General features: G+C 39.9%; 1 protein-coding gene across 1 annotated transcript in view; it reads left to right on the forward strand.

Moving 5' to 3' along the window:
* Positions 1–26,028, forward strand: part of Exoc4 (exocyst complex component 4) — a 750,249-nt gene that overhangs the window by 524,376 nt on the left and 199,845 nt on the right. The window contains exon 11 of the mRNA XM_031381454.1: positions 2,111–2,330. Within this exon, the coding sequence (XP_031237314.1) occupies positions 2,111–2,330 (220 nt within the window). The remainder of the gene's footprint in view (positions 1–2,110; positions 2,331–26,028) is intronic.

Here is a 26,028-nt window from a genome sequence, read left to right on the forward strand (position 1 = left end):
ATACCGTGTTTGTTCTTTTGTGATTGGGTTATCTCACTCAGGATGATATTCTCCAGATCCATCCGTTTGCCTAAGAATTCCATAAATTTATTGTTTTTAATAACTGAGTAGTACTCCATTGTGTAAATGTACATTTTCTGTATCCATTCCTCTGTTGAAGACATCTGGGTTCTTTCCAGCTTCTGGCTATTATAAATAAGGCTGCTATGAACACAGAGGAGCATATGTCCTTGTTATATGTTGGAGCATCTTCTGGGTATATGCCCAGGAGTGGTATAGTTGGGTCCTCAGGTCAAGAGTCAGAATGCTAGAGTATCTTGCGATTGTTTTATTATGAAGTTGCAGTTTTTCCTGCTTAGTAAACATTGCTTTTTCTCATTCTAAAGGCTCTCTTCCTCCTTCTGACCACTTCTCTTCTAAGGTCTTTGGATGTTTCTAGACAGCACTTTTGATATAAGTTGAAAATGTGTTTTTCCAGTTACATACCCCTTTTTTGTCTTGATTTTCTTTTTCTCCTGTTTTCTGAACAATAATTACAAGCAGCCCTTGCTTTACATAACACTGTGGAACTGTAAAAATGACCATGAAAGGAAATAATGCAAGCTATTCTTAATTAGTTTGTGTTTTCTAGAAATTCTGCCAAAACATTAAAAACTCTTACTGTCACTTGTAAACATGTGGAAATGAAAAGCAAAGAAACTACGATCTAAAATATGCTCAGTAGCTGGAACCTTGGAAGGACACTTAAAGTTATTTTAAAATATCAAGATGTACTTGAATGGTGCTTCTGGCTTTGCATCGTGAACTTTGTGAATCTGCATGTGTATCTTTTCTGTGCTTGGCAAACTTTTGTTCTTCTACATTTTAGCCCATTGTGAGCATTTTATTCTTTTTTCTCTTTGCTATAAAATACCTCCAGGAGTTCCCAACTATCCCTCTTTATCCTTGGCCCCCTTTCCTATCACAACCAATTTCTGGGTTTATATTGAGAAGTTTTAATTTGGTTACATGTGTTTCTGAAATGATAGTGTCAAAATTGTGTGGTCATGTATTTCTTCTATAACATTATTTGTATTGAATTCTACTTTCACTTCCGGAGTCATCTCATTTAGTTTTGTCCCTGTTAGTTTTGTTTATCTGTATTAGCCAATTATTTTGGCTATCTGCTTTTTATAAAATCCCATATGGTCTGTTCACTTGGTGACAAGAAGACAACATAACCACATACTTGATTGTTTGTATATGAACTGAATAGACATCACACAATGGCCATTTGCAATAGACTGGGAAAAAGTGATTGTTTACTGACCACAGTGCACAACAGCTATTTATACACAGAATTCTGATGGGATAGCATCATAGTTTGGCTTTATTTATTTACACTGAATAGATGATGTTAACCATATTATGATTCTATAAGACTTAAGATATGTTGTTGGGGGCTGACATTACTTAACTGAACTATATATTAAATTTATATACTACATACATATTAAATTTATATATAATAAACCATTGAAAGCAAGGCTACCTCTACAGAAAATTGAAAATAATAATATATAGTCATCTGTGAGTTAAGAATAGCTGTGAACATTCTGGTATATACACCATAAATTTTTTAATAAAAGAAATAAAACATTAAAAATAAAGTTGAAATTCTCCTTTGTCTTCCAGTTCCTATTCTTTCCCTTTCTTAGCCTGCAAACGTAGGACCATTGTAAATGAAAGAGACTCATATGTCCCACAATCTATATAAGCAATTTCAATGAGAAATGTGCACTATTTGTGAGTCTGCCCTTTAATTTGTCCTATAATTTTGTTTTCTCCTCATCATACTTTTCCTTTGACTCCTATAGTCTTATTTCTTTTGAGAATTAATCAAAGTGTTTTGCTATACCCCGCATAGAAGTCATGCTTTTCTGTTCCATTCTCTTTCATTTAATTAGTAAAATAACTTATCTTTTAAAAAATTGAAACTTGTATTGAAATGCAATGGTGACCTTGCTGTCTCCATGGAAACAGCCTGAGCCCACAGATACTGATGTGTGCGGTGCCCTATTTATGTTTTTCTGATCTGTTTAAGCACCTTTTTTCTCTGCTTGTCTTCCAGATTTATTCAGGAGATTGAGCATGCCCTGGGACTTGGCCCTGCCAAACAGTGTCCTCTTCGAGAGTTCCTCACCTTATATATCAAGAACATCTTCCTTAATCAGGTCTTGGAGGAGATCAACAAGGAGATTGAAGGTGTCACCAAAACCTCAGACCCCTTGAAGATCCTAGCTAATGCAGACACCATGAAGGTCCTGGGCGTGCAGAGGCCTCTTCTACAGGTAGTAAGGAGAACCTGCTCTTTTCCTAATTTTTTAAAATGCATTTTGCATGTGCATACTTCTGTGTATCACCTGTGTACCTTTTGCCTGCAGAGGCCAGAACAGGGTCTTGGGTCTCCTGAAACAAATGATTGTAAGCCATATGAAATGGGTGTTGAGGATCAAACCCAAGTCCCCGATAAGACCAGGCAATATTCTTAATCACTGACGTATCTTCTCCAGCCTCAAATTTACTGTTCTTTAATCACTATTTATGACCTGGCAAGAGTGATAACTTTAGAAAAGAGGAAAAATTACCATCTGGTTCTATATCCAACAGGGACAAAACAAGAAAAAAATAACTTAAATAGACACTGGGGACATTTAGGTCTGATATAGTTTGGATAATGGAAATTCCTAAGATCATAAAGGGAATAAAAAAAAGTTTGACTATGGAAGATGGTGAGTCTCACTGACATTCAGGCAACTCCCTACTATTTTTCTAGAATTTGACCTAGAAAGAATTGTTTTCCACTGGAGAGTGCATCCCAGCGTAAGATGGATGGATTAGCAGGAATGAAATTAGGTACCCTATGTAACCTCACTTACCAGTGAGAAGTCTGTTCTCTGAACTATTTTTTTAGGTAGTTCATGTAAATCACTTGACTAGCTCAGAGAATTTAAACCAGTAAACTGATGTTAAAATTCAGATCATTTGGCTGGCCAGGCGGTGGTGGCACATGCCTTTAATCCCAGCACTTGGGAGGCAGAGGTAGGCGGATTTCTGAGTTAAGGACAGCCTGGTCTACAGAGTGAGTTCCAGGACAGCCAGGACTACACAGAGACACCCTGTCTCGAAAAAAAACCCAAAAAACAATAAACAAAACAAAAAAAATTCAAATCATTTATTCAAGTAATGATTTTGTTAATACTGAACATTTTAGTTGAAGATAAGGTGTCTGGGCCATAAAGATTATCTGACAATAGATATTTTAGTTTCATAAGCCTGTGGTATACATTTCATATACATTTAGTTTATGGAATGATAATAAATAGAAAAATATTTGACAGTTACATTAATCTTACTTCAAAAAGAACAATAAGTAGGATATGATAACTCATACCAGTGATTCCAGCAGAGGCAAGTGAATCTCTGTAATTTCGAGGCCAGTCTGGTCCACACAGTGAGTTTCAAACCAGCCAGGGATTACATAGTGAGACTGTCTCAAGAAAAGGACAGAGAACAAACACATTGTTCCGTTAATCACACCGTAAGAGGAGCTCAGGGTAAAGGAGGTTTACGCTCTTCAGCAGAGCTGTCTACATGGAGGGGTCACACTTGCTTCAGTCCTCTCTTTGGCTGTGCTACCTAACGAGGTAAAGTCTGTGCATTAGAATTAGGAGGCATGGTTGTCTAGTTATAATCAAATTCTGTGATAACGAAGAGATGAACTAGAAACATCATAAAGAGATAAGGAAGAGATGAACTAGAAACATCATAAAGAGAGTTGTTAGTGTGCACTGTCTGTCATGTTAGACATGCTCTTGGTGATGTGTGCAGAGAGGGGGGTGTCACAGCTTTGTGTCCACTGTTCACTCTCCCTTCTAGATTGCTGTGGCACTGATAAGACGTGAATCTAAATGAATGTCTCATGTCAACTGGAAGATTTTTTCAAACTAATACCTATCCAGGTCCCTTGTCCCAATTCTTTCCTCCCCCTTCTCCATGTATGCTGAGGCCAACCCTTTCCAAGTGGGTTGTACCACAGAGGCCATCTTGCCAAGTGGGTTCTACTTGGAGGGATCAGCAGCAAGAAACAGAAGGTCAGAGAAGAAAGAGGCTGAGTGGCTCCTTCCTTGCCCTTTGGACGATGACGCTTCATCAGTAGTTGTAGCTCCAGCTCTGACTGGGCTCTGACCACAGTTTCTCCTCCTCACTCCTTGACTTCAGCTATCTGCTATTACTAGTCTCTGATTCCTCACCATCCCTAGTGCCTTTTCTCAACACTGATCATACTTCTATAAGTTGTTTCTTTCTTAATGTTCCTTCATTTGAACTAAAGACCCACCTTATTAAACAGGATCATTTTTGGTAGTAAATGCAAGTTGAAACTCGTAACCATATATTGGGCCATGCACACTACCAGCTAAATGTCACCTCTGGGAAGTCCATGATGCTGCTGTCAGATCACACTCAAACTTGTCACCCACCATTTTGTATTAGTAACTGTGTCTTTTTGTCCTTTGGTTAGAACTCCACTCAACCTGTTTTCCTTCTGACCTCTCACACAAGTGAGGAAATCTTAAGACCAAAGCCATTCTAGCTATTAACCTCCAAGTTCATACTGAGTGCTAAGATATTGCCTTTGTTACATGGTTATAGTTTTACCTTCTTTTGTACATCAAAACTGCATATTTTTGGAGATGCAAAGTAGTGATAGTCTACTGTTCTCTGTTGTAAGAGTTTTCCATCCTGAAAAATTCTCTTTCTTTATGACAATTGTAAATTTTCTCCTAATATGATTGCCCATGCTCAAATGTCCATTTCTTAAAGTATCTCCATGTCTACTTGATATTTTTATTTCCAGCTAAATATGGGTGGCTAATATGAGAAAAAGTGGTAAGTAATTCTTAAAAAATATTAGCTGAAAATTTGAGACATTACTAAGGGAGCCAGGTGCAATTGTGACAGAGATGGGCAAAGTTCTCAATGACATGAAGCGTAAAGAGGTCCCTCTGTGGTGCTGCTCTTGGGTCACAGCTCAGAGCTCAGAGCAGAGCGTGTGCTCTTCCCCTGAGGCAGCAGCTATCTCATTTGTCATCCAGTTGGGTTTTCCAGGGAGAAGGAGGGACAGCAGTCTCAGCACTGCTTTCATGAATTTGAGGATGAGAAGGTGAAGTGCATGCTGTCCTGTGAGGAGACATGCATGGGGTCCTGTGAGGAGAAGCGCATGGGGTCCTGGGAGGTGAAGTGCATGCTGTCCTGGGAGGTAAAGTGCATGCTGTCCTGGGAGGAGAAGCACATGGGGTCCTGGGAGGAGAAGCGCATGGGGTCCTGGGAGGAGAAGTGCTTGCTGTCCTGGGAGGAGAAGCACATGGGGTCCTGGGAGGAGAAGCGCGTGGGGTCCTGGGAGGAGAAGTGCGTGGGGTCCTGGGAGGAGAAGCGCATGGGGTCCTGGGAGGAAAAGTGCTTGCTGTCCTGGGAGGAGAAGCGCATAGGGTCCTGGGAGGAGAAGCGCATGGGGTCCTGGGAGGAGAAGTGCTTGCTGTCCTGGGAGGAGAAGCACATGGGGTCCTGGGAGGAGAAGCGCATGGGGTCCTGGGAGGAGAAGCGCATGGAGTCCTGGGAGGAGAAGCGCATGGGGTCCTGGGAGGAGAAGCACATGGGGTCCTGGGAGGAGAAGTGCTTGCTGTCCTGGGAGGAGAAGCGCATAGGGTCCTGGGAGGAGAAGCGCATAGGGTCCTGGGAGGAGAAGCACATGGGGTCCTGGGAGGAGAAGCACATGGGGTCCTGGGAGGGGAACCATGGGTCTGTCTTTGCCCCTCCGAGTGGCATCTCAGCAGCCCAGGCATCATACCATGAGGAGACACGGTGCTGTCATGCACTGGCACTGCCGGCTTTACTTTCCATGGTTGGTTCCATGGAGGGAAGAAAGGAAGTCAGTAGGAAAGATACTAGCAAGCTCCATTTTGTGGGTGAAATGCTATGCTAGATGTGGCCCTCAAATGGCATAGCCCAGCAGGAGGAGAAGTCATAACAAAAGTGACAAAAGTAATATCGCTCATCATCGCAGCTAGCATATTAGCAGTGTTGACTAGGAGCCAGCCCTCTGCCAAGTGCTTTATGTGCACTGACTTATATATGTTTTGATTGTATGGCAGGAACTTCTCTGATGGCCTTACGGTAATGAAACTGAAAGCAATGGAATTAAATTATCTACACAGAATCTCTAGCTAGCAAAGGGAAGACTGGTTCTCACCCATGAAGTCTAGTCCTGAGCCCTGTGTTCTACAGCAGTTTACAAATCATAGTCTGAGGATTATGGTTGTCTGCAAGCTACGTACCTCTGTGCCATCAGACACAGGTTTGAGAATGAGCATTTAGACACTTTAATCATTCTTAGCACTTTAACATTGTCTGGGAATCTAATAAAGTGGTGACTTAAGTGGTATATATTTCTAGGTTTTGAATTTCTTTTTCTAGTAACTCATTTTTATTGTATCTCATGAGAACATATATTCACAACAGATTGTGGGGATACTGGGCTGTTGCCATAGTTAGAGGAACATTGCTCCAAATCCTCTACTGTCCCATACTGCCTCCCAGAGAGTGAAGGAAATGGCCATCTGCCTTAGCTCTGAAGCATTTACAACAGACAGAGAGCTTGGCTAGTTGTTACCATTGCTTCTCTCCTAAATTTCTGGTTCCAGAATAGACTTAGAACCACTAGAATATTTAATAATATTTATAAATGTGAAATTTGCACATGTGGTAGACACCCAGACCTTGGTGCATGTGTGGAGACCAGAGGACAACTTGCCATGTTGGTTCTCTCCTTCCACCATGTGAGCCTTGAAGATCAAGTCAAGGTCATCTGCTTGTCCTCATATTCAGTATTTAATAAATGGATGAGTGAATGGGTGGATGTAAATGATGCTGTCCTTACTGTAAAGACATATGTCCTTCATGGTACAAAATCTCTAATCTTGAGTTTCAAAACCAACACATTGCTAAATTAGAATGCCATAGTTCCTTTACCTCTTATGTTTCAATGTAAGGGCAGGATTAGGTTTGACTTCTAAGAGGTTGACACTATTTTTCCTGCAAAAAATGGTCTCAACCCTTGCAGTGCTAGGGTTGTTGATTGGAGTTAAACTAAGGAGTCTTTTAGGAAAAATTTCTCATTCATCCTAAGCCATATTATGGATGTATAGTTTTGAAGCTTCATGATCATCATTCTGGACATGGAATTCTGGGCTCACTTATTTGAGGTGGACATTGAGGTGGTCCAGAGATTTCCATTCCATAGAATAGACATGAGGAAAAAGATCGAACTCTGGTTCAATTTTAGTTCTCTCTCATATTGTTGTTTCTTAATATAGATATTCTTTGATGTTTGCTTGTTTGTTTTTTAACTGACAATGGCAATATTTCATGTTTTTATTCCTTACGTATGAAACTACTGAATGGGAGGGCAGCCATCAAATCAGTGGTCTACAGAAAGTCGCCTCTCCCACCCCACTGCTGTATCTTTACCTTTATTACTAGCTAGAGAGCTATCTGTAGATAAGGCATCAGACCTCTGACTTAGTCTGCACTTGTATGATGTCACCATCTGGGTGTCTGTGTATTTGTGTGTGAAAAACAGTGCCCTAGACTAGTGCAGCTTACCTAGGAAGGTGTGAGAACCAGACTCCCGAACTTTATACCAGGATGAAGTAGCCATGCACATGATTTCAATATAGTCTAAGGTTCAGTGTCGCCATGCCCAGCATTAGGGTGAGGAGTTTCCAGACTTAATGCTATGTGTACTTAGCTTTGTGGTGAGCACCCATAGTCATGTTAAGGAAATATTCTACACTGTTTCATGCTGACCCAGACATTGCGAGAAGAAAACACTATTTGCCACAGTGGCAAAAGCTGTTTCCTAGTCTAGCACATTTCATAATTTTACAGAGTGCTTTCCCAAGACAGGAGCCCACGTTTTCTGGCTCAGGAAGGGCAATATGAGACAGAAGCAGCTTCTCGGGCTGAGGCTTAGGCTCAAATTCCCTATCACTGGGGGAACAAACATAAGCTGTGTTAGTAACACAGTAAGCCGTCTTGAAACATTTAAAGCATATTACATTTTCCTCACTGCCCCAGCATTTGCCAGAGTCACTTCTGAAAAGTAAAATAGCTACAGTCTGCCTGCAAACAGCAAACTCTCACCTCCCCCTCAGCCAACCACACTTCCCACTCCCACCTGCTGGCTTAGAGTAGTGATTCTCAGGAACATGACCCATTCAAGTCACCCAGGAAGCTTCCTCAAAGCACCACTGCCCACACTCCATCAGTTGGCCAGGAGTGAGGGACTCCCTGCAAGATGCCCAGATGATCTCAGCATTCAACCAGAATCAGCACCACCTCCCTGAAGATTGCTGCTGCTTATAACCAGTGATTTCCCTGAGAGGGAGAGCCTGGTTATTGCTGAGGCATTACTCTAGTCAGGTCTGTAACAGAGTACTCAACTTTATATTGGGAACCAAGCTTTATACATACGCTTTGGAATCGCACACAAATGAATTCCAGCCATATCACTTAATAGCTTCCTTACTGTGACTAAATTATTTAGCCTCTCGATACCTATTTCTTTTCTGGAAAATAGAAAATATAATTTTTGGGCCTAGGAACATGATAATGGCTAAGTGGTATAATGACTGTAGAACGTGCTCCACCTTCTCCCTCATACCACATGAGACTGGTCTCAGCACTGAGCACTCTAAGTCAGTTCCTGTCCGCTCCTTGGCTCTCGCTTCTATGGCTTTCTGACTCTGTCACTGCTCTTCCAGATCCTGCCATCTCCCCCTGGATTTCCAGGCTGCTTTCCTCTCCCCACCAACGTGCATTCACTCTTAACCCACACCTAGTCACTTTGCTAGTGCCCCCATAGCCTAGCCTGACAGCAAGCAAGAGCAGCTGCGGTAGCTCTACCCTGTGCTGTTCCTGGAGCCCCTCAGCTGGCTGGATATCAGTAGCAGCACAAGGTGCTACTCATGACTCTTAGAGACAATAGATTTGTTTCCTAGGGCTGCAAAAGCAGGATAACACAATGGCTCAAAACAAAAGAAGCCCATTCTGTGGAGCCAGCAAGATAGCTAGGTGAGTAAGGGTATTTCCTACCAAGACTGATAACCAGAGTTCAATCTCCAGAACCCAAGGGAAAGAGGGGAGACTCCTGCAAGTTGTCCTTGGGCCTCTATACAAGCACTGTAGTATACCTATGTGTGTACATGTGCGCATGCACAGTAAACAGACAAACAAAGTAAATAAATAAATATTTGAGAACTTTAAATAGTTTACTCCATCACTGTTATAGGTATCAGAATCTGCAATTTTCCCAAGGATCTAGAGGGGACCTTTTCTGGAGGATATTGCTGTTCTTGCTCAAGAAACAACTCTGGTTTCTGCCTTCTTAGCATAAGCTTTCCCTGTCTCTGTCATTTGTCTGGCTTCCATAAGAACACTTTTAGTAGATTTAAGACCATCCTAATCTTGTATATTTCTCTCCCAAGTTTTAATTTCGTATGAAAAGAACCTGTTTTCAAGTTAGGTCACATTTTGATGTTCCCTGTAGATGTGGGCTGGGAGGCACATGACTCACTCCTCTACCTAGCCATGGGAATCAGTGTGGAAGTCCTGTTAAAGCAAATGTCCAGGGTGGTCTGAATTGTAAGAGTCCAGGGTGGCAGGCATGGGGAGGGGGAAGGCAACAGGGGTTTGTTCTTGTTGTTTTTGTTTGTTTGTTTGTTTGTTTTTTGGAGGGGAAACTGGGAAAGGAGAAATTTACATGTAAATAAAGAAAATATCTAAAAAAAAAAAAAAGAAAGAAAGAAAGAAAAGAAAAGAAAGTTATTGATAGGTGGGTGATTGCAGGGATCCCAGTCAAGCCACGGTGTATACAGCTACTTTCAGGATAATTATTTGCTAGAGATAATTACACTGATGCCCAAACTTCTTATCTTCCCAGATAGACCAAAGCACTGCCAGTAACCTTTTCTGTTTTCCCAGGGATGTATGGATAGCAGCAGCAGCAGCATATTGTTTTATCAGATCAGATTATGTTACTATGAAGAATGGTGCCTTTGAGTGGCATTTGATCACAGCCAGTGTTGCCATTCTACTATTCCACTCTCTGGTACAGAAGAGATGCAGCTTTATTAGTGTAAATAGATTAGTTCCATTTAAGGTCTGCTGGAAGTCATCATGAAAATCATTAAGTTTAAAAGAGACTTGATCAATTTGTTCCCCCACCCCCAAGCTCTTAGAGATGGTTCTAATGTCCTCACTGTAAAAATACTAGGTTGAAAACACAAAGCATTTGGAATTCAGTCTCATTCTTTACTATGCATCTATACCTAAAGATACAAATTACTTATACTTTTTGTTTTCTTTGAGTTTTATTCCTAATATTTTATTTATTCACTAACAGTGATACTTGGCCTTTTCACAAGTAGGAGCCTCAATTAAGTAGCTTTTTGTGGCTATTTTAGAATTTATCCAGGGAGACTGCGTACTAGGAGTCCCTGGGTTCTTGTCTTTGAATTGTCACCATAGCTTCAAACTCTCACCTGTTTGCTGCCAATGTACTTACCTGAGCAATTCGAACCTTTTGTTACTAATGGGGTCTTGCAATCTCCTTGCCTTTTTCTGGGTTATCATTTCATTTTTAATCCAGTTATGTCTTTTGTGTAGTGTTACCCCTATTGCTGGCTTAGATCTCTTTTAATTTTTATATAATTTCTGTTCATTCTTCAGAACTATCTTTGAAAATAATTGATATTGTTTCCTTGTGGTGAGGTGATAAAAACATGAAGCATGAGTCTGGTGTCACTCATGAGAAAGAGTTCCAGTGAATACCTGCCCATGGGTCCCTCCCCTCATCTACAGGATGAGAAGACACTGGCCCAAGCTACCATTAGACAAAGAGGGAAGTATCATGGGTATGATGTGTCCATCAGGACTTGAGGAAGTCTCCACTTACTGAGACATTTCCCAACAGCAGTTATTGCCTCACTTATATAACCTCTTCATTCTGATAAGCATCAAGGAGACTGGTTCTTAGACAGTTCCTGTAGAAATATTCCTTATTAAAGGAAAAGCATCATTTATTGTGCTGGTTGCCTTTCTCATCTCTGTTACTAAACATCTGAAGGAAGAAGTTGAGGTGAGAAGGACATATTTTAGCTCCTGACCTGAGAATCCATCATGGTGAGAAAGGCAGAGAGAGGCTGCTGCCCACATAGTGTTAGCATTCATGAAACAAGACTAGAGGCATGGCCTCTCTCCCTCAAAGCTTGCCCCTGCATCCCCATGTCTACCAGCAGGGCTGCGTGTCTGAAAGGTTTCATTAACCTCATAGAACACCACTACCAGCTGGGGGCATTTCCTCTCAAACATATCACTAGCATCCCTAGCGCTGTATTATACATTATTAGACTATCAACATGAGACCTTGATAGCTAAGAAACTATTTTTGAATAATTTATGAAAATATTTTAAGTACCTAAATGCTAAAAACATGTCCCCTGAACATTCATATTCTCCCTAGCCAAAATTCTACAATTATCATTCGCCCATATTGGTTTTATAGCATACATGAGCCTGCGCATTCTAATTGCCCTTCAGCTGTTCTAGAAATGTAGCTCCAACTCGTCACTGTTGACATGGTGTTACTCACAGGACATTAAAAATGGGAATGTGGGTGCCACAGTGAGTGAAAGCATTGTTGCTTCCTTTGAAGCACTCACTTGTTGGAAGCACTAGTCTAAGAGGTTCTTTTAAATATTGTCATGAAACATGAAATTGACCAGTTCATATTAATTTGAAAGTAGGCCCTTTATGAATATTATATAATAAAGGAACTTGTTTTCATCATCATTAATTCAAAAGGCTGTGACATGAGTGAGAAATGGTTTTATACACAAGCAGACCACACCCACTCTGAGCAACTAGCTATGTATAAGTGCCTTAAAGGGTTGGTCTCATCTCTGAAGGATAAACGAATACATTCTTATCTGGTTGGTTTTCTAGTGAAGTTTTTGGTTAATGGGTCTTCTTTAAAATCCTTCCTGCAAAATGAAAAGAAAAATAGCTATATTTAAACTAACTTCTATAGAATATAAATAGTAATGCAAAGAGGCTAGAAAAAAACATTAGTAGGGTTTTTTTTTTTTGTCCCTTTTATCTCTCTCACACACACACACACAAAAGTATAGTTATCCATATCTGTATTTTAAAAGGATCTTAATTATTTCAAATTTTTGTTTTAGGAAACCAGTCTCATAGGTTATAGGCTCATTTAAAAATAAAAGTCAAAACAGAAAGCAAGCAGGTTTTACCATGATGGAATGAAGGGAAGTAATTACAGTAGTGGCACTGTTTACTGGCTTTGCTGAGCGCAAGGCTGTTTGAAAAGGACATCAATATAGGGATAAGCCTTGAGCTTTAAGCTGGGAGTCTGAATTTACTTTCTATCATGTAATGGTGGGTTTGCTGATGGCCAGCTTAGTTTGTCACCTAGACTGTTCCATGCATCAGGCCACGTTTGAGATAAATATTTTGAAACACTGAGTGGCTGCTGTCCATTCTGATCTTCCCTCAGCCCACTCTTTGGTGGATAAGAAAAGAGAAGGTAATGGCTTATGACAGATCTGCTGACAGGGACGAAGCTACATTAACACTCTGTCACTCAGATCTTTAGAAGGCTGCCTTTGCCTGAAATATATTTGACTTTATGTGCTAACAAAGGCATCTTCATATTTATTTCTTTTCCTTAAATATTAGAGAAGGGGAAGAGCATCTCAGAGAAAGAAACTAAAAAGAGAGAAAGGCTGGCTCAACAGCCCAAGAAAATGATAGTTATCATTCTTCGGAGGGAATTGATGATCTGGCAAGATGCCTGGTAGCAGCCAGATGAGTAGAGACAGAGAACTGCTGTACTTAGGGAGTTTCCCTAGTTCTCATCCTAAGTAATTTTTGCCCTGTCTGTATGTTGCCGCTCTGGCTTAGAGACACTCTAGTGAGAAAGTGAAGAGAGACAAGACTATCTCAGCTTGAGAGTCAAATGGCCCTCTAAAGATTAACTGCTCAAGGAAAGCAGCTGGTTTTCTTCGTGCTTTTCAAGGTTCCTGGTCAACCTGTCTGCACATAATATTGCTGTGGTCATCTACAGTGGGCTGCGGAAATCTGGCCCATTGCCTGTGACAAGAATGGCAGGATTCAGTCGAGTTAAAAGGCTATTGAAACTAAGTGGCAATATTTATTAAATCCTTGCTGTGTGCCAAACTTATGGTCTCATCTCTGAGTATCGTGGGACAAAATGGATAGGGAGTACCAGTTGTGATGGTTTAGAGGCCGGGCACTGTACAGAGTGAAGAAAGGCAGTGGGGGCCTTAAGAATCAAGAGAAATGTTGGGTAAGAAGGATCCTGTAGTGTTGTTGGATGTGCATATATGGAGAAGAGGAGAAAGTGTCCTGAAAAGGGGACTCAAGATTCTCAGTGATCTGAAAGGACAAACTGACTGTGCAGAAGTGGAAAGAGAATGAGAAACAAGGTTAGACAGACACAGCACCCCAGAGGCCATCTTGGGCTTTATGTAGACCAGCTTCCTGTTGATATTTGACAGGGAAGCATGAAAAGTTTTAGGGAGTGCAGGTCCTCCAGGGCAAGCCTTCTGAAGAAGACTGTGACTTACTAGCTATAAATATCATAAAGATCAGAGACCTGGCATCACAGAGGCAGCTGATGTAAGGACCTAGTCATACTGTCCTGAACAGGAGACTGTCTCATGTGAATGTTTTGTTTGCTCTATACTGAAGCATGGAGCAAGGGCCTCAGAACTGCCTGAGATAGGTGAGCCCAGGCTTAGTGTTTGAGGTTACTCCTTTGATGGATTGTCATAATTGGCCAAACAAACTCAACAGACTTATTTCCTGGAATATATATTACACTCAAGTCAGGTTTTCATTCCTTTGCCACAAAGGCCTCATCAGGCCAGAGCTCCTCATCACATCTGCTAACAGGAGCAGCCATCAGCCAGAGAAAATCGTAGTTGCTGAAAGATTAAGCTGTACATTTCTCATTCAATTTCTCATTCATTCTTTTTAGACCCACACAAGCTCTGTAAGTTGGAAATCCTGCCCCGGGGAATAGACAACCCACAGCTAGCTCATTAACAGGTTATCTGTGTCATTGTGTTCTTTTTAGACTGTGAATATTAGAAATAGAGTCTTTTGAGAAGAAAAATTCATCTCAGCTTCTGTTTGGTTTCTCTTTCTTTTGCTTCCCCATCTCTATCTTACCCCTCATGGTTACAGCTATTCCCATGATGGATAGTCCTATCTGTAGAGTCCAGAATGCCATGGACATTCATTTGCAAATATGTACAAATTCAAATTCAGATAACTGCACTTAAATGAGCCGTTCTCTACCTCTGCTCCTTGGTCGTACACAGCATTTCTCTTTGCCTGATTTCCACTACAGGAGCTTAATTGCTTTCCCCCTTTTATTCCATGAGGCATTTCTGAAATGCTTGTCCTCTTGGATATTTCAAGGTCAAGACTACCTATCAGGTATTTGCAGAATTGTGTTGGTGACTTTGTTTGCTGTGTGTCCTTAGCTTCCAAAGCTCTACCAGAGCAAGCAAGCTGAACAGAGGAAGGGCTGGATTGTGCTATTTCTTCCTACTTTCCAACCTAAGTTGTCTTTTTCTTTCATCCTTTCAAATTCTGCCGTAGACCAGTAGAAATTTTTAGCACATAGTAGGTTCACACTGAATGAATATATGGAATTGCCAGTAGCATTGTCAAACGATATACAAAAGCAAACGCACGTTGTTTATCAAGTGAAACACCATTATATTTTAAAATAAATTTTCTTCCTGGTATTTTTCTCACATAAAAGGTATAAGGACAGTACAGGTCTCCTGATGTTTCTTGCTGTCCCCCTTTTAATAACCATGGTAGTTTAATTTTTATTTTTTGATGTTTTATTTCTTTTTATTATTTTTTTCAATTTTTTGTAAGTATATATTAGTATACTAAGCGTGTTCACCCTGAAACCTCCTTTCCCGGCCTTTTCTTGTCCCCCAATCATGTCCTTTCTTCCCTTGGACACTTCTTTCATGTCATATGTGCATACATGATTATGTACACTATATAAAATCTAGGAGCTGCAAGTGAGAGAATACATGCAATGTTTGGCTTAAGTCACTCTAATGTGATTATCTCCAGTTGCATCCATTTCCCCACCAATGGCATTTGTCTTTATAGCTGGAAACATTCCTTTGTGCATATATACCACACTTTTATAAGTCCGTTCCTCTGTTGTTGGGTACCTATTTTGTTCTATCACTTAGCTGTTGTGAATGGTGCTAAGTGTTGATGTACAAGTGTCTCTGTGCTGTGTTGATTTAAAGTAAAGGCACAGAAGGGGTGTATCTATTTCACGTGTTGACAGTGAGGTATCTTGTAGACTATCCTACAAAGTATGCTTGTGTGTTGTTTCTCATGACTTCATGAGAATTGGGTGGTTTTGGACATTGCAGATCTTCTGATGTGACCCATCACTATTAATGTTAGAAATAGTGTCTTAGGCACTGCCTGTCAGGTCTTCTGCTACCAAGTTACCACTCCCAACCCAGTTTTATCATACTTCACACATTATCCTGAGTTCCCATGATATCCTGTTTTTAAAAAGTGACCCTTACATGCATTGACATTTAATCTTTGTGTTGCAAAATTTTGTATGTATGACAAATGCATAGTATCCCATGCCTACCATTTTGAAAGGACCTAGGCAATTTGATTGACAGTAATGGCAGGGGGCAAAATGAGCACAGGAAAGCCATCTTTACCAGCCAGACAAGAGGTCCACTAGCAGAAGATATCAGAAGACTTGATATGTGGCATGTAAATAAGCTAAAGATTTTATTTTTTAATGAACAAAATTTAAAAGATTAGTTGCAATTTTTAAAACCATTGTTTAGTTGTTGTGAATTTTCTTAATCAGTCACTGTGTGGGTATTTTTTAATCTTGTATATGTGAATATAAAGCTTGTATACTTGCTTAAAATGCATTTAAATTATGTAAATGATTAGTTATGTATTTATAATACCTACTTTTCTGTGGAAAATCTGATTGTTTCTTAAAAAATCATTATAGGTGACTGACTTGAGCTATTTTTATTTTTTCCTCAACTAGTTAAAGTAAGCTAATTGGCTCGTGAGACTATTGACTGGATTTACCTCATGAGTATTAATGAAAGCAGACCTTGTGGCTGTGAAGAAACAATCAATTTCACTACAGCAGCTTAGCAAAATGCAGACACTTCAGCAATAGCAAAAAGAAAGGTGGGGCAGCTATTCTGATCAGTTTCTTCTTTCTTTTATTACCTGGACTTAGAGTCTTAGGCAGACTTACTTCTATGGTAGAAATATAATAGATCAGACAGGCACTATTGTGACCTCAAGCATATACATGAGACAAGTCATTTATTTTTATAAATATGTAATAGATAATATTGTCTAAAATCATTTTTATATAATTAATTTGAATTATAACTTTTTCCAGCATAATTTGGTGTGTACTTCTATTAAAGACTTGACTTTAATAGAATTTTTAAGGCTGGTATATGCCTTAGAAAATAATCCATCTGTATTCCTTGAGCCAGGCTCCACATATGAGAGCCTTGTCTAAAGTGACATCTAGAAATGACAGCTATAACAGAGGCTCCGCGTCCCCTCCTTCTGGCTTAGTTCTCTAGGTATTCTACTTGTGGTATTAGTTTAAAATGTTGCTGTTGGTTAGTTGAATGAGCTACTTACCATGGGTTTTAATATACTTGGACTTTTTTGTTTCTCCATTAATTAATTTGTTTATCCACTTTACATCCTGATCACATACTTCACACACACACTCACACACACACACACACACACACACACACACACCTCCTAGTCCTGCTCTCACATAGCCCCTCCCTCTAGCACTTGGACTTTTACTGTAAGAACGACATTTTGTTCTATTGAATTGCAGAGAAGTAACATCTTTAACTACCCTTCTGCAGAGTGACTTTGCCTTTTGATCCTTTCGCTAGGCAGAGCACGTTTCACTCCACAACCAAATAACAAGCATCTCTCTCCTAATTTGTGGTTTTCAAATTTCTACAATGTTTTTTTTTTTCTCCTTGCTGTCCAGAATGCTGTCTGAAAAGTCACAATGATTTAAATAATTGATGGCTACTTTATGAAATTGTCAGCCTGGGTCCATCCTCCTGCCTCCCCCAACCACAAGTCCTCGAGCAGCTAATCCTTTTATGTTGTATGCATTTTTTCTTCCTGGTTTCATTTAGATAATTATATTATTCACCCTGAAATATAATTGTCGTTATACTGTGGGGGAGGAGGGGCGGGGTAGGGTGGGAGCTGCCTGCTGTTGGCATCTGCAGGTTATAAAATGTCTGTTACACTGTAGCCTCTAATTTCTTTGCCATCCCACCTTTTAAAGATTTAATTATACCTGTGTAAAAGCATAATTTGAAATGTGACTTCTGATTCTTTTAAAAGATAAAAGAGAGATTAATTCATTGTTAAACATGAGCAGGCATAGTACAATAGAAGAAACTTTTAGACTGAAATTCAGAGATTTATAGTACATTGAGTAAACAATTTATGAATGCCTACTATGTGCCAAGACTTGGCAAATGCAAATTGTTGAGAAGATAGAAAGGCATCTGTTCTCTGGGAATGTGCTTCCTGGTGAACAGCTGCCCACATGTGGCATGGTATGAAGCAGTGTGCTTTACATCTCTGAGCCTCAACATCTTGTCCTCACACAACATTGCTGGTCCGGGTGCACTCCCACCTGTGACATCTCAGGAGATCATGAAGCAGCGGCCATCATTCTTCTTTGTCAGATTTGGTTGGAAGAGTAAGACACTTAAGGTATAAATTTGCTAACACTGAAGTTGGATCACCATATCTGAAATCAAAGACTGTCCAGTCTGAAAGCACTCAGACAAATGATCCCCATTTTCAGAATATACTTCCTACAAACTGTGTCCCAGAGCCCAAAGCAGGTTGAGTTTGAGGTCAGAAAACTGCATTGTCTGAACAAGTGCCAGTTGTTATCAGAGTAGAAATAACTTTGTGTCAAATTATTGCATGGTGTCTTTTTTCACTAGCTGTAAAGCTATTTTTCCAGTCAGAATTATGGTTCTGGTGTACACTTTCACACGTCTAACCTTCTGTCCATTGGTTAGAATGGAAGATCATAAACTGGTTTTTTCCTTTGCATATTTATTATTCTTGTCTCTTTGTGAGTATTTGAACTGTTTGTGGTTAGACTTAACCAACTCAAAAGCAGAAACTATAAAGATGTTAAATGTACCATAGTGGCAGAACAGGCTTTGTAACTTTAAGAAGAAATGATATTCATCTTTGTCAGGTCCTTATAGCATTGGCTAAAGTAAAGCCCACATGACAGCAAATCGCCTGTTAGAAATGAAACGCAAATAGCACATGATAGGATAGAGACTTTAAATGGATCTTATAGCATGTTTGTTTTCAGAGACCGAGTCATAACCCATTGACTTTTTGGAGAAGCAATCTTCCTGTTACAGAGAAAATGGAGTATTTACGAAGGAAATGAATATGACAACCAAATGAACTTGGTTGATTAGCAAATCTATTTCTTAGTTACTAGTTTTTGTACTGGGAAAAGTGATATGGGGCCAAGATCAGCTTTCAATAAGAATAGTTCTTTATGGAAAAAGTAATCTGTCTGAGCTAATGCAGTTTGCACGTGTCCCATCTTCTCTGCCGGTGAAGACTGACATAAGGACTCTGTTCCCAACATAGCACTAGGAATAGTTCCTCTGGCTAGCCACCGCCTCCTTGTTTTCTGTTCAAAGAACCCTGTCCTCTGTTGTTTAGGAATAAAATATCACCTGGTAATAAGCCCACTCCTTTTTGTTTTTCGTGGGTGGAGAATTATCTTTATCTTTAGGACTGTACTCTTTGGATTAGTGCTGTGAATATTTTAATTCTCTTGTTCATCATAGAAGGTGGTATCTCCTTAATGTGTTCATTTTGATCCATTCTGTATAAGTGAATCACTCTGCTCCTCATTTCAAATCAAGCGCTCTGCTAGTGCTAGTGTTCCTGGTCTACTAATCCAGGAGCAAGACTGGATCAGAGCTAAGAACACTTTTCCTACAAAGTGCTGGACAGTAAATAGGAGCCATGTGATTTTGCCATCTCTGTTTGAATAACTGAGTCTTTATAGTATAAAAAGCAAGCACAGACTGTGCAAATGAATACATATAGCTGCGAACTAGTAAAACCTTATTTACAAAAAAAATAAATGCAGCAGCCGGACTTGGCTACAGTTGTGTTTTGCCAATCCCTGCTTTAGACAGTGTGTTGGAAATGATTCGTTTTTGTTGGTTTAATTTAAAAGTTTCTTTCCAAGTGCTCACTTTGGGCATTTTTATAATGCTTGGCACATGTATAGAATGAATGGGTGGTGATGAATTTAGAATTAACCATCTCTGTCTTCAAAAGCACTTAGAACATGGTGAGAAGAATAATGGCTTGTCCCCCTTGAGCCGCACAGTGCCAGCATTTTGGAAACCCTTTCTTTTTTGGCACTATGGGTTCACAGCTCTCCGTGCTCTGTGCTTGCCTCTCTCCAAACCCGGACTTCACCTGCTTGTGTGCGGTTCCTCCATCACACCCCTCGCCATAGCATTTGGCGATGATCCGTATTAGGTAATGAGATAGTTTGTTGTGCCTGCAATGAAGAAAATGATGTAAAATGTTTTTTAATAAGTTAACAGGAGCAAGTATTGAAATTTCTGTAATGAGATAATGACAGTGCAGCTCACTGCTTTAAAGATTGTGCTCTGGTGAAAGCGAAGGCTCTGAGTACATTTTCCCAGCATTTTCCTCGGCAGGCTTATTCGGCATTGGTCTGTCTACCCATAATAGGAAATGGTCATTGAGTTGAAAAGAGGCTGGGGCCCATATGGGAATGGTTTAGGATGTTAGCCATGGAGCATGTGTGCCAATAACCAAATCCTATAGTGATGAGTGCTTTGTGTGAATGTTCAAGTCCAAATTTCTGAACCTTAGACCAGTGGACTGAATCTGCCTTTTCAATATGCCTGTCAGTGTAAATTACATGAACGTTATTTCTTTAACATTTTAAGTGGTTTTTTAACCTCAGAAATATTTGATTTTTTAAAACATATTTGACTTATTATTTGATTATTCCATACATGTATACAATGTATTTTAATCAAATCTACAACCTATGATCTCCCCTCTCTCCCCTCCTTTTCTTCCCACCATATATATTCGGACATTATCTAACTCTGCACTTTAGTCAAGGTGAATCGTATATGCATACGCAAAACACAGCACAGTCAGTGTAGGACACTAGAGCAATACACATGAAGACTAAATCCTTCCCTCAACTTTATTGTTTATGAGGGAGTAGAAAACATACTAGCAAATTAGCTTTAGCCCATTATGATGTACAATCAAACAAAGCATCTTGTGAGTATGGATGATCAATTTTACTTCATAGGTCATTCAAAAAAGATTTTATAAAAGTGACAAGATTAAATGAATCTCAAAAGGTAGGAACCTGTTGCTGGTAGAAGAGGAGACCTTGAGAAAATTATAGTAACCTAGCTCATCAAGGACAACAGATACATCATCACATATACCCAAAGGTGACTCCTATGCAGTGATGAAAATGAGTTAACAAATCACATGCTATACACACACACACACACGCACACATATGTGTGTACATACACACACACATATGTGTGCGTGTGTGTGTGTGTGTATGCATATATATATACATATATATATGGGATTGGCTTAAGTATTTTTGTTCTTAGTTCATAAGTACCTCAGCTACAATACTGAGATTATAGGCATATACCATCACCCTTAATTGTCATACATACTATTCATAAAAGAAAGGCACAAAGAATATATAATATATTATTTCACTTATAATATGCCAAGTAATGCTATGGAGTTTAAAGATGTATATTTTTTGTTATAAAAGATAGAACAAAGAGTCCTCCATCTTTCACTAATACTGTACTGGAAACCAAGTTTCATAAATTTTTGAATAGCACATTCGATATGCTTCCAAACCATAGCTGTGTGTGTGTGTGTGTGTGTGTGTGTGTGTGTGTGTGTGTGTGTGTTTGTGTGTGTGCATCTGTGTGTCTGTTTCTGTGGGGGGGGTGATGAAATAGAGTTTTCTCAAAGAAGAGAAAATTTTGAAATAAGAAGTAGAAAGAGTGGACTTGATCGTTGTCCATTTAATATACTATAACAAAATCCAGTGCCTGGTGGCTCTGAATAGGAGTTTGTATTACAGAGAAATCATCTACTGCCATGACCTAACCACTCCCCAGAGGCTTTGGGCTTAGAATTTCGCTTTGGAGATTGGAATGTGAACATATGCATGGAAGGTTTGATAACTAGATGTGAAGTGTCTCCAGTAAGGCCCTGTGTTTGAACACATGGTCCCCAGCAGCGCTGCTTGGGCAGGTGATAGAAACTTGAACCTCACTGGAAGAAGGCAGGCACTGGGATCATGACTTGAGACTTTCTAGTCCAGCCTCATTTCTTGGTCCCTCTCTGTTCCCTGACTGTGGATGTGGTATGAACTGGGGCTTACTGCTCTTGCTCCTACACCTTCCCTGCCTAAAGCCATTATAATTCTTGCCATAGTGAAATAATCCCTTGAAACTATAGGCTTGAATAGACCCTTTTTTCCAAGTTGCTTTTATCAGAGTATCTTATCACAGCAACAGAAAAAAAAAAAAAAACAAAGCTAAGCATTCAGTCCATTGCATGTATTAAGGGTATCCTGCAATAGAACCTTATAGTCACTAACTTGGCTGTAAATAGAACACCAGGATCTACCATGGGACCAAGAAAACTGATTATTTTCCCATCTTCATATCCTCCTCACATCCAGTAACTACCTCAAAGTATTTATGCCCTTCTACACACTGTGACCTTGGCTGACCTTCATCTTCACTATAGGTGAGAATTCCATTCTGACTACCTTGAATCCTTGAATGTATGGTCCCTACTGTTCACCTTCTTCCTCATACATTCACCCACAGCACCACTTGTTTTTCCTCAGACTCAATTCAACTTTCACATCCAAACATAATCTACTTCAGAGCCAGTTTCTTATTAAAAACAAAAAAATCTCCTAAAATCTATTAAAAAAATATCTGTTTGCCTCAAATGAAAACCACAACTCTTTTCTACTTTGAAATAGATTTTATTCCTATCAAATAGATAGGAATAGGAATAGGAATAGGAATAGATATAAGGAATAGGAATAGATAACCTGAAAGGTTCTCCTGTGGGTACACAAGTAAAGGCAATAACATCCTGCCTCCCAGAATCTACCAGTAGCCAATAGCCAGTAGAATAGGTCATGGTCCTGTGAGTGCTTCCCAGATCCATTGGCCCATTTTGCCTTCCCAGTACAAACAACTACACCTGCCATGAGATCATGATTACAGTGGTCATATAATGCCCAGTAGATAGCATCCCACAGTCCTTCTTCATATCTTCTGGCTTACATTTCTCTCCTGCCTCCTCTTCTACAGTGTCCCCTTAGCCTTAGAATGGGTGCCACAAGTGTCCTATTTAGAACTAAGGGATCTACCATCACTTACTCTCATCACGCTGAGCAGCCATGGGTAATTGCATTCACTGCCATTCATTACAGACAGAAGCTTCTCTGATTTTGACTGGGTGTAAGATTTGTCTATGCATATAAATATTTGGAATGCAATCTGGAACTGTGTAACCTTAGCTGAACAACTATAGTAAATCACTACTTGGGGCCTAAGACTTTCCAGTGCATGGGGTTTTGATTGAGTTCATGGTATCAGACATGAGTTTTTCCTGTGGAACAGGTCTCAAGTCCAATCAGAATGGTCAGTTACCACCATATTTGCACGAATGCATATTTTGACTGGCAGGTTATTATTGTAGTTTGCGGGGTTTACAACTGGGAAACACCACTGATCCCTTTTCTCCCTTGGCAGACTGCATTGCGCCTTTCAGCATTATGAAATCTAGTCAGGAAGGATAGTGTCTATAGATCAGTCCCAGTTTGATTTCTCTGTATCTTGCAACAGAAGTATATTCGTATCAGTCAGTTCTGATGGATAAGCAAAAGGAATGATAAGCCCCTATGTCCTCCCTTACTAACAGCTCATAAGGAATTTTTTCACATGTGGCAATGAGAGTTTTGTCTAATAACCCCATGGCTTCTTGAATATCTTCTTTCTTACTCTTTAACAACTTTTATTCAATTGGCTTACAGATAAGTAGGCTTCCCTATGGCTTTTTCAGACCATTCATTTTGATTAACCATCTCCCCAAACTTATATATTGATATTTGCAATTGAGGGGTGCGTGTATATGTGCATGTGTGTGCGTGTGTGTGTGTGTGTGTGTGTGTGTGTGTGTGTGTGCGTGCACGCACATGCGCGTGTGTAGCCTCTATATTATAGGAATTTTAGTTCTGTTGCTGTGGGTTTCTTTGTTTGAAATGAATAAATCTTGTTATCTATTTAGAGAGATAATATAAAGGCAGACTCTAACTAGGTAGACATATGCTTTATGACTTTTTTTTAGCACAGTAACTACAGTTGTATGGTCGATGAACATCCTGTTCCTAGTCTGTCTTACAACAAATGGACTTCTGTGGTGTTGCAGTGCATAAGCCTCCAGTGCGGGCCAGCCAGAAAAGAGAAAGCCAGGTTCAAAATACAGCCTCTGTCTTCTCCCCAAATGCAGATGCCTGTGGGTTAGACTGAGCCCAGCCAGACTGCCTGCAATCTAATTCTCACAAAAATAAAAAAGACTGGCATGTGCTGCACTGACAAAAATACTTCATAAAGTCACTCTCCTGCTTGTAGCTCTTGCCACTCGACACCTAGCCATGGGCCTCCTCCTCAGGGAGGCAGGGTCATCTTCCTGACCACCACTTTGGAACTTCATTTAAATTGAGCCCCACACTTCACATTGCTTACAGTGGGCTAAAAGAACTCTGATTACGGTAACAAACCACAGGCTCATCTTACAATCGTGTCGTGAACACAAGACTGTCACCTGACTCTTTGCTGCAGTAGTACCAGATCACTGATGACATACTCGTTTTAGGAGGGTTGAAGAGTGAAGTATTTGTGGTTGACTGAAACTCTTCTGTCTTACAAGACAAGAAAAGATATAAAAGACCAGCATTGGTTCTCTATAGTAAACCAACAAGCTTGGCAGTGACTCTGTGATAACTACCATATAAGTACCATCTCCTCCTGAGTCTACACCCATGCACACCATGTCCCGTGCACATACCCATAGAGGAAAACTTTCATTTATATCTCCAGAAAGGTGAAATCACATTTATATCTGTAAAATTGGTCTTTAATCAAGCAAAGAAATAGGAGATGAAGTGAAAGAAAATTTGAGAAAAGGCAATGTAAGAAGCAAGCTGAGACTGGAATTTCATAAAATCCATTTCGATTCCTGTCAGTTGCTTGCTTCATTACCTTGGGCTTTCAGTCAGTCTTTTAAAAGTTTAGTGTTATATATCGACTCAGTTTTTTTTCCTTTGGTTTCTTGGAAACACCAGAAAATACTAACAGTAGAAATCATAAGCTCATCTGAAGGTATCCAAGTACCTGTTAACCACAGCCCTTTATCACCCTCAATTCAGCCCTGTGTTGCTAGCACGCATCCCATGCTTGACACCATGCCTTTGAGATTTCTACCAGCCAATAAAGAGATACCTCACCTGTATTCTATACAAAAACACTCCATATTTTTGACTAGGCATTCTTGAATTTATGATGATGCAAAAATAAATGCTCACTTAGCAGGAAGAATTTTGATCTTTCCTGGCTTAGCACATACATCCATACTTCTCATTATGGCAGGCATGAGCAGTCCATCTCAGATCTCAGATTTCTATGCAGTGGTGAGGGCAAGTGCCTGAAGTCCATAGTGCAATGCTGCCAAGCTTGTTTGGACCTCCGGTAAAACAGAAAATGCAGTTTTTACTTACATTGAGCTAATCATGATTATAACTCCACCAGCAGTTGATGATCATCTGTATTCTCTGGTTTGCTCTTACAACAAGAAAGGAGCATAGAACATAAGTATCTAAAGCTCACTCATCGTCTGTGTTCTAGTAAATTAAACCAAGTCTACAAAAGTAGGCAGCAAGCCAGATCTGCTGGTGGGTCATAGCTTATTAACAAATTCAGTGGCAAGAATCTGAATATTAAGCTAGTGCTTAATTATTGTAATGATCTTAAATGAGCCTCATCAATTTCATATTTATTTGTAAAGTTCGTGGTAACAGTGCTGCTTTTGACTCCTGTATACAGTTCAATAGGTAAATGTTTATTTACCCTGAGAAACTTCATGAACATATCCTTTTACAAGTATTATTAGTACTATTCTCTGGAGAGGAGAGAGTTAGGATTCACTTCTGACTCCTCACAATTATGCCAGAGTATCTTGGAATATATGGGTTGGGTACAGGGCTCCCACACGCCCTGAGAGAGTCCTACACAGGACATTAGTCTATACCTGAGAATATCTATATGAACATGCTTCTAGTTGGAAACCTTAGGGGTGTGTTGCCTATCAAGGAGGAGCACTATGGCCTCTGCTGCCAGAGAGTACTCTTGCTCTCTTCAGGAAGAGCCCATGAGTTCCTAACATCAACCCTGGTACTTGGTTGGATGCTGAGCACTTACTGTTCTCTTCAATCTAAGCCCTCCCAAGAGTTTAAACTTGCCAAGGATATGGTACATTCAGTTTTGTACTAACACTATAAACCATGAAGCTTATGTGCTAACCCGTACCTGAAAAGCGATCGTGCAT

This window comes from Mastomys coucha, unplaced genomic scaffold, assembly GCF_008632895.1.
Source record: "Mastomys coucha isolate ucsf_1 unplaced genomic scaffold, UCSF_Mcou_1 pScaffold20, whole genome shotgun sequence".
Lineage (NCBI taxonomy): Eukaryota > Metazoa > Chordata > Mammalia > Rodentia > Muridae > Mastomys > Mastomys coucha.